We start from the raw sequence: 18,418 nt of genomic DNA on the forward strand, positions 1-18,418 counted from the left end.
GGATAATTATTTTTTAGATTATGTAGTTTGCTTACCATCAGGTAAAAGAATTTCCCAAACCTATTCATGGACTTTTTTGGGGGGTTGGGGTAGGGTGTAATCTCATTAATTAGGCATTGCCTCTACCAGTATGAATATGAAGGTAAAAAAACAAGCTCCAGAACATTTTTCTTGTAAAAATCTCAGGTAAAAAAATGCTCCCTTATTCATTTTTATTTGATATCTATAGATTTTACACCAATGAATTTCATGTGAAACCTTTATATTAATGGAACTTTCTAGGGAATCATCAAATAAGATCTGAAATAAAGAACACAACTACTCCCAAAATAGGTCTCCATTAGATATTTCCATTTCATATTACTGGTCTCATCTTCTAAACATTTCTAAGTTTAATATCCCACCACTTTCCAGTAAAAGTGCCAACACCTCTGCTCTTCATTCCAGGTTAAGGGCAATGAATGGGATTCTGTTGCCATATACATGAGTCTCTGGTGTTCTTTACAGTCTCCTGAGTGTGTAAGATTCCCTAGCTGCTTCCCGAACTCTGTTCTTTGTGTATTGCCAGGCAAGGTTTCCAACTACACGTATGCAAAATTTCTGCTCATATAACTATTTGTTGTCGTGTTGCCACAACTCAGCACTTGTGTTTCTGTAATATAGCAGCAGTAGCCCTGTCTCTTGTTGCAAGGTATACAGACCTCTATTTTAACAACTCTAGCAAACTCTGAAGAGACCAGAATGACCTGAGGTCATGCCAACTCCTGAAAAACCAGTAAGTACCTTGACCAAGGAAGGTAGTGGTTTCATTATCTGGTGGTCTGTGTTCTATCCTCCACTCTACCCCATGACAGCCTCTACAGAAATGCATTTTTTACTAGCCTCCAGTGTTCCATTTCTGCATCTGTTGGAAGGTTCTTCTTCTTGACTGTGAACCTTCTCAGACATATTCAAATAGTTACAAAAGGCAGAACTTCCAAACTTGCAACAGCAAAAGGAAAAAGGCCCAAGATTGCCCAGACTCACCAAGACCATATACAGGTGGGCCCAGACAGTCAGAATTCTTCAGAAGTCTTTTTGTTTTCGTTCAGGAAGTTAGAAAAAGAAAAGAAAGATTCTGTATTTATTTCTTTTTAAACTGGGGTGTAAATCTCTCAAACAAGGTTTTAAATATAATGATGATGAACACCACAGTGTTGCCCAAAATTTTGTTTTTAACTTAAAACTATAAGGAGGCCAACAAATATAAATTGGATGTGAGACACAACTCTGCCTAAGAAAAGACTATATAGATACATGACAAAATCCATTCTCACCAATGTCCTGAATGGTAAAGGACTGTAGGGTAACAGGTTCCAAACTATGTGACCTCAAATATAAAGATCTTTTCTTATTTTGACAGTATGGTCCAGAACAGAGTAGACATGGAAGCTGAGGCTCAAAACAAATCTGACCTTTTCAGGAACTCCTGGGCAGACACTAATAAAGGGCCAAATGTTCCCCCTCAACTGCTGAAACAGGTAAGGGCAAGATGTGCTTCCTTAGAAGAGTCTGAGGAACACACACTAAAAGTTGCTACATCAACTTTCAGCACAACTTCCTAGCCATAATGGCATTGGCAAAATTAGCATTTATCTCTACAACTGGAAATACATTATAAAAACATAAACAACATATAAAGAGTGACACTCATTCACTTTTTCATTCTTTCAAGCAAATATTCAAACACTGACCTTTTATTACCAAAATTTATTAGAGAATCTATGATAACTGCTTATGGCTTAAAATGTATATTTTTTATTAAACTAATTTCTTTCTAAATATATAAACCACAATATCCTCAACTTTTATAAGCAGAGTAGATCCTAACATAAGAGATCTTATAGCCTACAAAATATAAGGAAAAAACCCTGATTTTTAGTAGAGAATAAAAGATAAAGATTTCCTAGATGATGAGGGAAGAAATAATGCCTTAAATGAAAATATTCCAATTGTACTAACAATACTCTGAAGAATTAACTATCAGGTATCAGAGTCTAAAACTTGTAAACATCAATACAGATTGCTTTTTAGTTTAGTTTTTTTCTTTTTTTTAATATAAGTTATTCAGTAACACCTCATTCTTTACTGGATCCTCACAAACATAAAGCATACACTATACCTGTTGTTTGTATATAAAGATAGATAGCCCGGCTCATGAACACAAAGAAGTTACATAAACACTCCCATTATGCTGCAGCATATTCCTGCAATGGTTTACAAGGTATATAGGTATATATTCGAGGTATATATTTACAAGGTATATATTCGATATGACAGAAAAGAAAATGAAATCATCAGAATCAAAGCGGAATACAGAAACAGAAAATTAAGAATAGCTTTCTCTAGGATATCTTAGGTCTTTTAAAATTAAAACAAATGTGCATATTTCTAAATGATAGAAAGAAATGAGTATACCTGAAACTTGAGAACAGAATGTTCTACTTAGGACAATTTTGAAAGGAATGTTAAAGACTTTAATGAGTTAGCAATACATAATAGAAAAAGCTCTAGATCTGGAGCCAACAAGCTTCAGTTTGAAACTTAGCTTCCTGATGTGGTAAATAACTTAATCTTCTTGAATACCTTCATCTGTAAAATGGGGGAAATACTACAGGGTTATTGAGGATCAGAAAAGATTACAGATGACTCTCACATTTGTCAGACATGAAAAACTAAATATTGGTATTATTATTCTCTAGACTAGTAAGAAGGGGAAGAATAGAGTCCATTTATTATTTTGTTTTCTCCACAGGTAATCTCATCCTATTACTTTTACAGTAACAGACCCAGTATCTGTAATAAATGATAACAGTTACATATTTCACATAGACGATATAAACAAAACAATCACTTAAAACAAAGTTCTTACCATTCATATAATATCATATCAAACTACTGGTCATGTTAACTTAAAATATTCTGGTCTAAGTAAAGAAGTTTCTCAAATATGCCAGATGCTTCTGAATCTCAGTAGAGCATGAAGGGAAAATAATTTATTCCATTAAGTTTCTTAGTCTATGTCATTCTTTTAAATTGTCACCCTCCCCCCTCACCGTGTCTTTCTCTAGAAGAGTATTTCTTTACCATGCTATTTAGACAACTACCATTAAAAAAAAAAAACAAAAAATAAAGTGGAAGAAGGATAAATTACAGCAAATAACAATTCAGTGATTTCATGGTAAATGAAAAGTGTGAAGATAAAACACATTTAAAAACACAAATGCCTCATATTTATATTCACATTAGTATAAATTTCATGCCAACTATTTGTTTGTTTTGTATGCATAAGTTTTATCAGAAATATGCACTTGTTCTTACCTTTAGATTTGGGAATTAGCTCTCCACAACTGAGTATCCGCACCTCAGCAAATGGTTTGCTAGCTGCATCTGTTTTCTGGTTTTCTATTTCTCTCACAACTTCTTGACCAGATATCACTTGCCCAAAAACAACATGATGCCTAGAAAGTCAATTAAAGATGATCAAATAAAAGCTTTTAATTTTAACATTAATTTAAAGTGGTCATAAAATAAATTTAAATAATCTTTACCCATCTAAATGAGGCGTTGGCTTCGTTGTTCTTTGGAAGTCATCAGATAGAAGAATAAAAACAAAGTCAGAGAAAAACAAAGTTAGCATCTCTAAAAAGGAAAAGAAAATAACTGCATTGGAAACAAAGCTGCAAACAAAGAAAGCATATGCTATTTTAACATAATAGAATCTTAATATATTAACCTTAAGTAGAACAGAAATAATGCTAGATGCTTTCTACATAATATAGTTTCAAAAACTTATTCTGATCATAAAGGTAATACCTAATCATTGTTGAAAAATAACGTATAATTAAAGTTGAAAAAAAAAATAAAGTTGACATTTTGGTGTTATTTCTATCCATCTGTCTCTTGCATGTGACTGGGCTTCTATTGAATATTCATAGGTGTATAAAAGTTTTATGGTTGTATAATGTTCTATTGTATGGACAGACCAAAATTTATCAAAAGATTCCACCAGTTTAAGGGTGTAACAATAGGGCTTTTCAATCTTAACATTTTAAACAGTTAAAAGCATCGGTCAACCCCTTATCCAATGTTTTGCTTTCCACCATTTCAGTGATCCACAGTCAAAACAGCAGTCAATTACAGTCCAGAAGCACACAATCCTCCAGCTCACATACTGTCAGTTCAATAATAGCTAATACTACATCACAAAACCTGTTATTTACCTCACTTTATCAGGTAAGCATTTTACCATTTCACATCATCACAAGGATGAGAACAGTACAGTAAGATATTTGGATAGAGACCACATTCATGTAACTTTTATTACAGTGTATTATTATAATTGTTGTATTTGATGACTATTGTTCATCTCTTACTATCCCTAATTTATAAATTAAACTTTTACCTAGAAACGTATCTGTGTGTGTATGTATGTATGTATGTATGTATGTGTGTATATATATATATATATATATATATATGAAAAAACGTAATATATATAGAGTTCAGTATTATCTGCAGTTTCCGGCATCCACAGTGGAGGGAGGGGGTGTGATCCTGAAACGTACCCCCTATGGATAATGTTCAGATGGCCCTCAGACATGTTCTGGTAGACCAGAACAGAAATGGTCCTTATAGTGTTTATAAAATTTTCAATTAGCTGCCAATATTCAAAATTTTGGATACTTTCACATAAAAATCCAGATTTCAGACCTTTATGGAAAGCTGGAAGGTGGGCACACGGCAAGAATGGGTCAGGTTGATTATCTTTGTCTTTTTAATACAACAATTAATAATAGTTTAAAAATAATAATAATAATAATAGTTTAGATTTTGGTCCCAACAGCTTTTTTGCTTGTTACTTGCCTAAGACCTAAAGACTTTGAGCTTTTTACCCCAGTAAACAAACTACACAATGAAGCAAAGATCTGGATTAAAACTTTAGACAAAACTCAAAATAAGCAAAAAGTCCCACAAATTATGTAATTTTAAAAAATTCTATCTTGCCACTCCACAGCAACCTTAAAGCTATGTAGTTAAGAAGACTGCTATTTGAGTAGCTATGAAGACATACTGGCATAACAAACTGAAGATCGGCATTGCGTATCATTTATTATTTTAAAGAACTTACCAAAAAGGTGTTAGAAATTTGGAGGAAGGAACACAATTTAAGCTAACCCTTGGTTAAAGCCCACACAATACTAATGAAAAGAATGCAAACATGTACATGTAATTTTATAAGTTTTTAAAATTTATAAGTTTTTAAAACTAACCTATTGTTGTTTTCTGACTGCAGCTATGCTCATGTGAACTTGCTTAAACCATCTAGAGATGTAAAAACCTTTGTGTATACCATATATGTATTTATATTACATGTTATTCAACGTATATGTATAATTTGCATCTAGATTTAGTCATTCCTCACTTCACAGATACTGTATTTGCCAAGTTCACTTGCTCACTAGAATTTATTTATTTTATTTATTTATTTTTTTAAAGATTTTATTTATTTATTCATGAGAGACACAGGCAGAGGGAGAAGCAGGCTCCATGCAGGGAGCCTGACGAGGGACTTGATCCTGAGTCTCCAGGATCCTGCCCTGGGCCAAAGGCAGCGCTAAACTGCTGAGCCACTGGGCTACACTGCTCACTAGAATTTATTTATAACCCCTGTTTCCATGGTCATTCTCAGATTGGTAAAAAAAAGGTATTGATGAACTCTTGTACAGTGCTGGTAGGAGTGTAAAATGATACAATCACTGTGGAAAAACAGTTCAGTGCTTCCTCACAGAACTAACTATAGAATTACCATTTGATCTAGCAATTCCACTCTTTGGTATATACCTAAAATTGAGAAGGAACTCAAACAAATATGGATATGCCAATGTTTACTATAGCATTATTCATAATAGCCAAAAGGTGGAAATGCAAATGTCTACCAGCAGATGTATATGGATAAACTAAATGTGGTATGTACATATAATGGAGTGATATTCAGCCATAAAAAGGAATGAAGTCCTGATATATGCTACAACAAACATGGCTGAACCTTGAAAACATGCTAAATGAAATAAGCTTGACAGAGAATATTGTATGATTCTGCTTATATATCTATAAGGCAAATTTATAAAGACAAAATAAAAGAGGTTACCGGGGCTGAGGGTAAAAAGAAATGAGTTAGTTTCTGGGACAATGAAATAGTTTTGGATACAGTGATAGCAGCTACACTGTATTCTGAATATAATCAATACCATTAAGTCATACACTTAAAAATGGTTACTGGAAAATTCTGTATCATATATATTGCCACAATTAAAAACATTTTAAGATTAAAAACTGAAGTTTTCTCCTTTATTTTTTTTTTAAAGATTTATTTATTTATTCATGGGAGACACAGAGAGAGGCAGAGACACAGGCAGAGGGAGAGCAGGGAGATGCAGGGAGCCCGATGCAGGGACCTGATCCTGGATCCCAGGATCATGTCCTGAGCCAAAGGTAGACGCCTAACTGCTGAGCCACCCAGGTGTCCCAAGTTTTCTCCTTTAAAAATAATGAAACACAGAAATTAAGGAAAGGTTACCTAGAAATTAAGAGAAATAAGGAAAAATCAACATACAGAGGGAAGATTCTGAAAATATACATGAAGGATTACATCAACTTAATGGAGAAGTTTTAGCACAGGAGGGATTTTGCTTTTAAAAAAAGGAAAATAAATGATAATACTAAGTGTTGTTGAGAATCTGGTAACACTGGTATTTTGCATACTGCTGATATCACAATAGCAATATACACGGAAAGGCTTAAAAATGTATAATAGGGATGCCTGGGTGGCTCAGTCAGTTAAGGGTCAGCCTTCAGCTTAGTCATTATCCCAGGGTCCTGGGATCAAGCCCTGTGTCTGGCTCCCTGCTCAGCATGTGGGTGTAGGGAGGGTGGTTCTGCTTCTCCCTTTCCTTCTGCTCCTCCTCCCTGCTTGCGTTCTCTCTCAAAAATAAATAAAATCTTTCTAAAAAATGTGTAAACAGGGATCCCTGGGTGGCGCAGCGGTTTGGCGCCTGCCTTTGGCCCAGGGCGCGATCCTGGAGACCTGGGATCGAATCCCACGTCGGGCTCCCGCTGCATGGAGCCTCCTTCTCCCTTTGCCTGTGTCTCTGCCTCTCTCGCTTTCTCTGTGTAACTATCATAAATAAATAAAAATTTAAAAAAAAAATGTGTAAACATTTCACTAAGTAAACTCCTAGCAACTTATTTAAAATAAGGCATAGTACATTCAATGAATTTACATATAGTTATTAAAATGTGCCAAGAATTTTTTTTTCTTTTTTTATTTATTATTTATGATAGTCACAGAGAGAGAGAGAGAGAGGCAGAGACATAGGCAGAGGGAGAAGCAGGCTCCAAGCACCGGGAGCCCGACGTGGGATTTGATCCCGGGTCTCCAGGATCGCGCCCTGGGCCAAAGGCAGGCGCCAAACCGCTGCGCCACCCAGGGATCCCGTGCCAAGAATTATACTGTATCCAAAAGTTGATTAGGGGGGTATATACAGTATTTAGGTTACATTTTTATTGCAGAGAAAGATGCTCTGGGGATGGGAATGTTTTTCTTCTTTTTATCTGTGTTCTATTTTTTTCTATAACTAACATGATACAAATGGTTTTTATTTTAAAAATCAGAATGACCTGGGACGTCTGGGTGGCTCAGCAGGTGAGCATCTGCCTTTGATCAGGGCATGATCCTGGGATCCAGGATCGAGTCCCACATCAGGCTCCTTACATGGAGCCTGCTTCTCCCCCTGCCTGTGTCTCTCCCCACCCCGCCTCCCCGGCTCTCATGAATAAATAAGTAAAAACCTTGAAAAAAAAAAAAAATCAGAAAGACCCCTACATAGCCATTGGTTGAATGAACTAGAGTATACTCACAATAAAGTAATATGCAGCAGCAAAAACAAATGAACAGGGTCTACATGAACTGATTTGGAGTGATTTCTAGGATATACTGCTAAGTGAAAAGAACAAAACACTGTATACATTATATGCTATCTACTGTATAAGAAAGAAAGGAAAAAAAGAAAATATATATGTATTTGTGCTCATTTTTATAAAAAGAAATACAGGAAGATAAACCAGAAACTAATGAGGTGGGAAACTAAAATGGATGGGTGGGAAAGGATGAAAAAATGGGATTGGCAATGGGATAAAGAATTAGGTGGGAGTAAGGTATTCTTTTTGACTCATATAATGTTTGATAAACAAAAACAACAAATCAAAACAAGGTGAGACAATAAAATATAAACAAATGAACCTAACATATTTTGAGTCACAAAACCACAAAAAATTCACACCAAAATGTACTAATCCAACTCACTTTTAAACAGTTGTTTTAACTATATACCCTCAATCTAAAACAAAAATAACTATAAATAAACAGTAACTCTAGTAAGGTTATTTTTCACAGTAGCATAGAACGGTGATTTTTTATTCTAGAATTCAGCAAATGGGCAGAAATTTGGAAGATAATGAGAGTCAAGTTTCTCACTGTTGAAGAAGGGAGTTACAAATGTGGAATAGTAAAACACTGGAAAAATCCATATGGTGCTTACAGATTATGTTCTTCTGAGAGTAAGAGTTTAAGGCTATTGAGGAGTATCCACAGGACATGATAAAAAATGCATAGTTGACAAGAGCTCTGATCAAAATTTTTTGGTGTCATAATTGGAAAGCATTAAGAGTAATGACTTTGCAACTAGAAACAAATTTTAGTGAGTACATGAATTCACAAATACAGAATCTTTGAATAATGAGGATCAATTGTATTTTATTCTTTGTAATCGAGTAATTTATAAAGAGATACTCTGTAAATATGTTAATTATTAAATTTTCCCTCAAAATAGATAGTTCTTTCCTCAATCACTACTGAGATGACTGAAAAATGGTGACTTTTCTATCATTCTTCTTCTATTTATTAGCTATGTTCTATTAAAAATAGATTTTTCTTCTCTCTTGTTATTTATTCATTTATTATTTATATGTGTATAGGCTCTTGGATTTCTATTTTATTTGCTAATCTAATACTATCATTATTTATTTTGATGCTCAAGTTGTCCTAATCTGGCCAGGGGAACCTCACCCCTTCAGGCTGGCTCCTGTGTCCTTTTGACAAGTACTCATCATTTTGATAGTTTAGCAGTACGGTTCAATTTCCCTTTCAACAATTTTCCCCCCTTCAAAAATTCATTGTCCTCCTTCCTTCAAAAATTTTCCCCATTATGGATCTATTTATTAGCAATCAATGAGAAATGATGCACCAAAAAAGAGATATTTTAAATGATCACAGCACAGATACTTACATGAAGAACTGTGAACCATTTGTATCCTTCCCTCTGTTGGCCATAGACAAGAGAAATTCTTTGTTGTGTTTAACAGCAAAACTCTCATCTACAGAAAAGCAAAGTTTTCAGTTATGTTATAGGAATAACCTCCCCCAAAATTTCATATTCACTTTGTTACCTCCTTTGTTCATATGTATTCTTTAGCAGCAGACAAAATTTAGTCAGGTTAAAAGAAGAAAGAATTAAATATTAACCAATTCCCTCTCCCATTTTTTTAGATTAAAGTATTTCTAATTTTCAATCCCTTGCTATAAATCCAAATACTATTATCAAACCCCTTTCTTTCCTTCTGCATTTGTCTTTTGTTTTTTGGGGGGTGGGGGTAAAAAACAACACAACTGTCTTTGATTACTCAGACAAAAAACAAAATGTTCCTTAAAAAGCAAGAGAAAGAAACCAAACAGGATTCTTTTACAGTTGATCTGTTTCATTTCTAAGCACAAAAAGGCACATCTACTATTTTAAGCAGAGAAAAGGACTCATTAACTTAATCTCTGCCACAGCATCATTTATTGTAGAGAGTAGCTTGCCTTCCAATTTTGGATTAGAATATAAGAACAACACAACTGGAATGTGAAATAAAATTTCAGTTAATCCCTAACGTGAAAGATGGGAAATATGAAATTATTTCCACATTCACATGTTTGTATTCTTTTTTTTTTTTTGCTTGTAGTCTTTCAAATGATCTTCACAGAAATAAAAAATTCCAAAGAGAAAACTTACAGTTGAGAAAAACATTATATTAAAGAGATTTAATGGACCCACTGAACATGTGGATATTTTTACTATGAAATACTGTTAAATTTCTTTTAATAAAAATTAAGATTAAGCTATGGAAGTTCCTATCCTAGCACTATATTTTTAAGAGTTTAATTCTAGACCATTGCAATCCTTCAAATAATATGATGTATTAATGTCCTTAGCACACAAAAAAATCCTACCTCTACTAAAAGTCTATCACGTAAAATTTTTCACAAGAAAATTAACTTTCAGATTCACTGAATGTAGCTGGATATTAGTATAATGAATCTTATTGATTCAATAGAGAAAAATAACAGAAAAAAAAACATTAAAAACACAATTTAAATAAAAAAATTTTTTACCTTCAAAAAATCCACCATAAATAGATTCCCCTCCTCGTCCATTTCCTAAGAATGAAAAACATGGGACTCTTGAACTCTTAAGACAATAATCTCTTCGAAGGTACCCCCCTAAACAAAATACTTAAAAAGTAGATGCTCAAATGACTTCAAATCAAAAATACTCAAAGGTTCAAAACAAATCATAAGATTAATTTAAAGTCAATATTGTCAAGATCCCAAATTAGTTTCTTTTCCCTATGATACAACAGTAAAAATGTGGCAAAACCTAAGATACATGGAAAAAAGAACATTCAGTTTCTAATAATTATGTAGGTCTCTGAACAAAGACTAGATTTTTTCAGTGTCTTTAAAAATAGTTTGTTTTATAATTTGAAAGTATAGATAAAAACATATCTAACTTTAAGATCTATTATCTTTAACAAAGCATGCATGATTTTCTTTCGTGGGAATCAAAGTCTTACCTTCACTGAAGTCACCACCTTGAACCATAAAATCCTTGACAACTCTGTGAAAAAGACAACTCTTATAATGTAATGGCTTCTGAGTTGATTTCCCTGTCCCCTTTTCACCTACAAAGAAAAATTAGTAGGCCATTTAGTAGAAAGGAAATCAAGGAAGCAGTATTAAAGCAAAATTAATGACAGAAGCTTATCTCTGTAAAATACACATCTCTTAAATTATGTAGACACCTTTATAAATTTTCACTCCCCTCAGGAATTTTTTTAAAATCCATTTAAAAATCATTAATGTTTTTCTGGAGAGTACAGAAATGTAGAAACCAATCTCAGATAAAAGCCCAATACAAGCAATATTTCTAAAAATTACTTCCACCCCATGGGGTGCCTAGGTGGCTCAGTCAGTTAAGCACCCGACTCTTGGCTTCAGCTCAGGGCGTGACTTCAGGGTCATGGGATCGAACCCCACATTGGGCGCTCGCTCTCTCTCTCTCTCTTTCTCTCCCTCGGGGCAGCCCGGGTGACTCAACGGTTTAGCACTGCCTTCAGCCCAGGGCCTGATCCTGAAGATTCGGGATAGAGTCCCACATCAGGCTCCCTGCATGGAGCCTGCTTCTCCCTCTGCCTGTATCTCTGCCTCTCTACCTCTCTGTCTGTCTCTCATGAATAAATAATAAAATAAAATAAGTAAAATAAAATAAATAAAATAAAGATTCTCTCCCCCTGCCCCCCATCCCTGCTTGTGCTCCAAATAAATAAATATTACTTTCACAACTTGGTCAATGGTACATAATCTGCATGAGGAAAATTAAAATGTTAAATTAAAAAATTAAAACCACAGTCAAAAGGGGCTACTATTAGGCCAACTAAAAATGTCAACAAACCTGTACAAAGACAACGAAAGTTCTCGCATGTTTTGGGGCACACATCAGAAAATAATTCAAAGACAACTCTTCCAGCTGAAAAAGAAGAAAGCAAGTTTATACTTTACTAACTTAAAATACTAAATATTCATTTATAAATGTTACAAAGGAACATTAATTTTCTTACCAGGTTGATTATTAATGGCAATGTCAAAAAAACATCGAGGACGCTGAAACTTTATTCCCATGGCTTCAGTATTTCAACCTATGAATAAAATACAGTTTCAGGCAAACAGGCCAAAACAGCAGAAACTTTTTATAAATTTCTGGAGGAAAAAATTCTATATCATGAACTAGAGGGATGCCTGGGTGGCTCAGTGGTTGAGCGTCTGCCTTTGGCTCAGGGCGTGATCCTGGGGTCCCGAGATCGAGTCCTACATTGGGCTTCCTGCATGGAACCTGCTTCTCCCTCTGCCTGTGTCTCTGCCTCTCTGGGTCTCTCATGAATAAATAAATAAATTCTTAAAAAAAAAAACACCATAAACTAGAAATATAATTTGAACTTCTTTTGATATTTACTTCAATGACATAAACAACATGGATTTTTGGGGGGAGGGATTAAATTGCATTTTGTGAAACAGAAAAGACAAAAAACCTTAGCCATAATATAATATTTTATTTTAACCACCAAATATAGATTGTCACCCAAACAGAAAATTATATTAAGTCTGTATGATTAGTTAACTCAACAAGCAGATTACCTTTAAATAGAGAAAAATCAAGGGCAGACTAATCCAATCCTTTCACGCCTTGAAAACGAAAAGGAAAGTTTTAATTAGAATAATGTTTTAAAAAGAAAAACATTAAAATTCTTGAAAAATACCACCCAAAAATCGAGGAAGAAAGTGGGATCTTTTTACAATAGTAATAAATGGTAGGTTTGCATTCTGAGTAAAATCACATTACATATGAGGCTATTTTCTGATCATGAGCAAGAGCCTTTACTGATATGCTAGTGTAGACACAAAAAGTACCAACAGGTGAGATACTCTATAAACACTTTCATCTAATAAATAGCACATAGCTATTACTGAACATTCTTTTGGTAAGGCATTTATTTGAAGGACTTATGTGCTTTCAATCATGATATCTGGTGGGGAATGACAGGGTAAGGTAAAGAGCAGAAGAAACAAAGTTACTTAGTTTAAATAGCAACCAAAAAAATGGACTATAAAAATGAAAATTTCATCTGCTCAGAACAGAGACTGAAATGCATATGCTTTTCTGAAAATTATCATATCTAAGCTGGTAGCTTTGCAAGCAGTGTGATATTTTAGGTCCAGTGAAGCTGTGAAAAATCTATATTCTCCATATTAAAGAGATTCCTCTCTACCCATTTGTAGAGATATCTGTAGATTCACTGGATATAGTGTGTACTTTACCCAGATTCCCCCCAATGATAACATTTTAGAAAACTGTTATATAATAGCACAACTGTAGCATAAAAGCACAACAATGTTGATACAATCCTTTATCCCATTCACATTTTCTGGTTTAGTAAAACTGGTACTTATCTGTGTGCTTGTATAATTATTTAGTTCTACACAATTTCATCACACATGTAGGTTTATATATCACCATCCCTTATCAATTTTACACAACCCACAAACCATAAGTCAGAATACTCAACTTTTCCCAAATCACCAGCAATTTGAAAAATGCAGATATATACTCATTCATTTAATGTTGATTATGTAAATTAGGGATTAAATTATGTAAAAGATTATATTGCATTCAAATTCAGCCTAAGTGTTGGTATGTTCACGTTTGGCATTAGTGTATGAGAAAGGGGAGAAAGTATCATTTTCTCATGACTTCATTATTTCTAATAAATATAATGGATACTAAATGTTTCACAAAACACACACAAAAAAGCTAAACTTTCCATCCTCCAGTGGCCTAGACTTCCTGAAAACAACAAAAAAACTTAGCAATTTTATTATCTTGCCAAGTTTGTTGCACTGTTTTTACTTGTATAGAATCTCAATTCCTGCACATGTGAAATTGAGAATATGTTGAATCCATAAATCTCAGGAAATTATTTTAAATACTACTTAGTACCTGACTATCCTTTATCTTCTAAATAATTCTTGTAGGCCTTCTTAAATTCTCTACTTTTAGGGATAGAGAAGAAGAGAGTTTAATGATTTATTTTCCTCCAATAAAACTTCTATAGCTACTTGGCTACTTATTTAATCACAGTACCTCAGGTAGAGATTTCTATTCTTACATGAGTACAATATACTACACTATTCTTTTTTTTTATACTACACTATTCTTACAATGAGTACTGTAACATAGATAATTCAGATAATACTGTCCCAAATACGCCAAATTGTTTATTATTATAGTTAATTTTCTACATACAGTACTGTGTTCTTGAAAACAATTTTAAAACCAGGCATAATTTATGAGAGGTCAGGAAAATGCCTAATTACCCTTAACCTTTTAGACACGATCTTTGATAACTGCCCGAGTTTCTCAGTTCTAGGACACAATGTAAAGAATTTTATAGCTCTGGGACTTTGAAACTGCAATGAATACCACTACTCATTTATAGAATTATGGAGCACAAGGGGGAGCTACCAGGATAGTGTTTGTTTCATTTTGTTTTTTTAATCTGAGAGCTGCTTACCTGAGTGAGTTCACTTTGGGAAAACTCTGAGCTACACTCTGATTTTATGTAGATTTTGGTACACTATATCATACTTCAAGAAAAAGTTTATTAAAAACAATAAATCTAAAATAAACTTTACTTCTCTATCCCTATTTCTCTCAAAACTCAGTAAATATTATCGCTGTACAAATCAGCTGCTAAACATGAAACTTGGAATCATCTTAGGTTGATTTAATTTTAGCTTCAAAAATGCACTCACCATCTTTACCATTATCATTTCTCATTTGGAATACTACAACAGCCTCTTAACTGGTTTCCCTGCTTTTACTTAGTCCTCTATTACCTATTCTCCATAGGATAGCCTTAGTGAAGGGTGATCCTTTAAAAGTACAATTTATTAGGCACCTAGGTGGCTCAATTGGTTAAGCGTCTGCCTTCAGCTCAAGTCATGATTGTAGATTGTAGACTCAATCCCCACATCGGGCTCCCTGCTCAGCAGTGAGCCTCTTCTCCTTCTCCCCCTTGCTACTCCCCCCCTCACTCAGGATGGATCTCTGTCAGTCAGTCAGTAAATAAATAAATAAATAAATAAATAAGATCTTTTTTAAAAAGCACAATTTACCGCTTCATTTCTCTGCCTAATATTTTCTAACATCTATCACATTTAATCAGAATGTCTTTCCATGGATTTTGAGAACCTAAACCAGCACTGTCCAATAGAAATATGAGCCACATATACTTTAAAAATTTTTAATAGCCACATTTTAAAAAGTAAAAAGAGGGATGCCTGGGTGGCTCAGTAGTTGAGCATGATCGACCTTCAGCTCAGGGCGTGATCCTGGAGTTCTGGGATCAAGGCCCCCATCGGGCTCCCTGCATGGAGCCTGTTTCTCCCTCTACCTGTGTCTCTGCCTCTCTCTCTCTGTGTCTCTCATGAATAAATAAATAAAATCTAAAAAAATAAATAAAAGTAAAAATAAACAGGTTAACAATGTTTTATTTAACTCAGTATGTTCAAAATATTATTTCAAAATATAATCAACATAAAAATGTGATGAGATATTTCACATTCTTTTTTGAGTACTGAATCTTAGAAATCCAGTGTTTATCAATTCAAAATAGCCATGTTTCAAGTGCTCAATAACTGCATGTGGCTCATACCTGTGTGTGGACAGCACATCTCTCAATATTTTAGCCTCTATTAACCTCTACAACTTTATCTAACATTCTTCTCAATTTTGCTTTGACATGTTCCAGCTGTTGTTCAAACATCCCAAGGCCTAGTCCTTCATCAGGTCTCTCTCATCTTTGTTTTCTCCACATGGGATGCTCTTAGCCCAGATCTTCACTTGGTTCATTCCCTCATTTAATTTAAATCCTTGCTCAAGTACCCCTCCACACAGAAACCAACCTTGACCAGTGTATTCAAAGGACCAGCCTCTGCCCTCCAACGCTTTACATCCCCTTACTTGCCTTATTTTTCTTCCCAGCATTTGATATATTATTATAAATTTAAGTTTTTATATCTATTCTTCTTACTAGAACATAAGCTCCATGGTGTGATAAACCTTTCCAGTTTTGCTCTCCTCTTAATTTCTTGTGCCTCAAACAGTGCTTGGCTATGGCAAAAAATCAGTATTTAATAAATACATGAATATACATGAAAGATTAGGCATGTGTGAAAATGCAGTTTTGCAACACTTAACAACAACAAAATGGAAACATCCAAAATATCCCAAATGAGAGAAGACCTGAATAAATCCTAATATATACATGCTATTTAATATTAAACAGCAGTTTACAAAGTTTACTCTATCCAAAAATCCTACTACTTAGTTGAAAAGGGAAAAAAAGCAATTTGCACATAAGTATTTTTTTTAAAGATTTTATTTATTCGTGAGAGACACAGAAAGAGAGAGAGAGAGAGACACAGGCAGAGAGAGAAGCAGGCTCCATGCAGGGAGCCTGGTGTGGGACTCGATCCCAGGTCTCCAGGATCACGCCCAGAACTGAAGGTGGCGTTAAACTGCTGAGGCACCCAGGCTGCCCCAGTATTTTGTTTATACTCTAAAATAATAATACTCTATCTATTTCTACAGATAAAGAGTTACATAGCAAAACTAACAATACTCTGCAGAGGGGACCAGGAATAGGGATGGAAGTCAATGGGAGTCTTTAAATATAAGGTTCAAATTTTTGCAATGAGAATATATTCATGCATGTTTCCCAATTTAAAATTAATACAATTTAAGGATATATCTACATAATAACATAAAATGTAGGAAATACATGATAATACCAAGAGCCTATATCTATATGAAAGAGTCATATGGGATTTTTTAAATTTCTCATTTCTCAAGTTTTATAGACTTTTTCTACAGTCCTGTAAAAGTAACTCTTCAAAAGACCAGTCAAGTATTAATGTATTTTTTAAGTGTCTCACTTTCATGATTATTACTGTTGTTTAACATTTAAATCTAGAAGACCTTAGGAAATTATTTTTCTTTTTCATAAAACTGCATACTACTCCCCTAGTGGAAACTAGGAAGAGCAGATGTGAATATTTATCCAAACTCTGGATATTAAATAATTTTTCAGGTTCATGAATAAAGAAATAATGGAAATAAACAGATCTGACCTTATGAAAAAATTTATTATTCCTATTTGTCAGAAGGAAATCAGAAAGTACAAAACAGGGCGGCTCAGTTGTTTAAGTCTCCTACTCTTAGTTTTGGCTCAGGTGGTGATCTCAGGGTTGTGAGATCAAGACCCATAAGGGGCTCTGTGCTCAGTGGAGAGTCAATCTTGAATTTCCCTTTCTCCTTCTTCCTCTGCCCCTTCTCTTGTGCATGCACTCACACATGCACACACACTAAGAAATAAGTAAAAAACGGGAATGTATTTTCAACAAATGTCCTATGTTAATTTTTTACTGTAGAACAGTGCTTAGGAATGAGGCACTAGGACAATTCTTCACTGACTAGGACCATCCTAACTCACCACAGAATATTAATCACCAGTGGCCCTATTTAAGTATCAACACATCAGACACCAAAAAAACCTCTCAATGTCCTTTTGCCCCTACCTTTGAAATCCAATACCATAGGGTCCGTGCACCAAACATTAAAAGCACAAAAATCACCAAGGAAACATGAACAACTAACAAAAAACGAAATTAAAAATAAAAACCACACGAAGGATTTTGCTAAGTAACTTGGCATTACAGACCAACAACTTTGAATATATTCATATTCATTCTAACCTTATCATTTTAGTAACTCAGTATCTTGGAATCTCTCTAAAGGCAATCATTTTAAATGAAATATTCTTACATTTTGGTTTAATAGTAATTAGAAACAACCTAAATATCCAATGTAACAATTAGGTAAATCAATATTCCTATGATGAGCTATTACACTGCCTATGAAAATGCAATTTTTAAAAATATGGAAAAAAATTAAGGGATCCCTGGGTGGCGCAGCAGTTTGGCGCCTGCCTTTGGTCCAGGGCGCGATCCTGGAGGCCATGGATCGAATCCCACATTGGGCTCCCGGTGCATGGAGCCTGCTTCTCCCTCTGCCTGTGTCTCTGCCTCTCTCTCTCTCTCTCTGTGTGACTATCATAAATAAATAAATAAATAAATAAATAAATAAATAAAATTAAAAAAAATTAAATGAAAAAAGATACTAACATTATATGATTATAAGGATTTTAAATATAAATAATGTGGGGCACCTGGCTGGCTCAGTCAGAAGACCATGTGACTCTTGGATCTCCAGGTCATGAGTTCCAGCCTCATGTTGGATTACTAAAAACAAACAAAAACCTTAAAAAAAAAATCCCTCAAATCTACCCTTTGCCTTAAAAAAATTCATATGCAGTCACTGAAGTA

General features: G+C 34.3%; 1 protein-coding gene across 10 annotated transcripts in view; it reads right to left on the reverse strand.

Moving 5' to 3' along the window:
* PPIG (peptidylprolyl isomerase G) overlaps window positions 1-18,418 on the reverse strand; it is a 64,095-nt gene that overhangs the window by 34,253 nt on the left and 11,424 nt on the right. For 9 of the 10 annotated variants that reach the window (XM_077883112.1, XM_077883106.1, XM_077883105.1 and 6 more), the window contains 8 exons: window positions 12,611-12,658; window positions 12,037-12,114; window positions 11,871-11,945; window positions 10,993-11,100; window positions 10,532-10,576; window positions 9,387-9,474; window positions 3,591-3,620; window positions 3,361-3,500 (listed from right to left, as the gene is read on the reverse strand). In XM_077883112.1, the coding sequence (XP_077739238.1) occupies window positions 3,361-3,500; window positions 3,591-3,620; window positions 9,387-9,474; window positions 10,532-10,576; window positions 10,993-11,100; window positions 11,871-11,945; window positions 12,037-12,097 (547 nt within the window). In that variant the 5' untranslated portion in view covers window positions 12,098-12,114; window positions 12,611-12,658. Of the gene's footprint in view, window positions 1-3,360; window positions 3,501-3,590; window positions 3,682-9,386; window positions 9,475-10,531; window positions 10,579-10,992; window positions 11,101-11,870; window positions 11,946-12,036; window positions 12,115-12,610; window positions 12,659-18,418 lie in introns of those variants that run through there. The other variant, XM_077883113.1, reaches the window with a different exon arrangement.

This window comes from Canis aureus, chromosome 34 (assembly GCF_053574225.1).
Source record: "Canis aureus isolate CA01 chromosome 34, VMU_Caureus_v.1.0, whole genome shotgun sequence".
Lineage (NCBI taxonomy): Eukaryota > Metazoa > Chordata > Mammalia > Carnivora > Canidae > Canis > Canis aureus.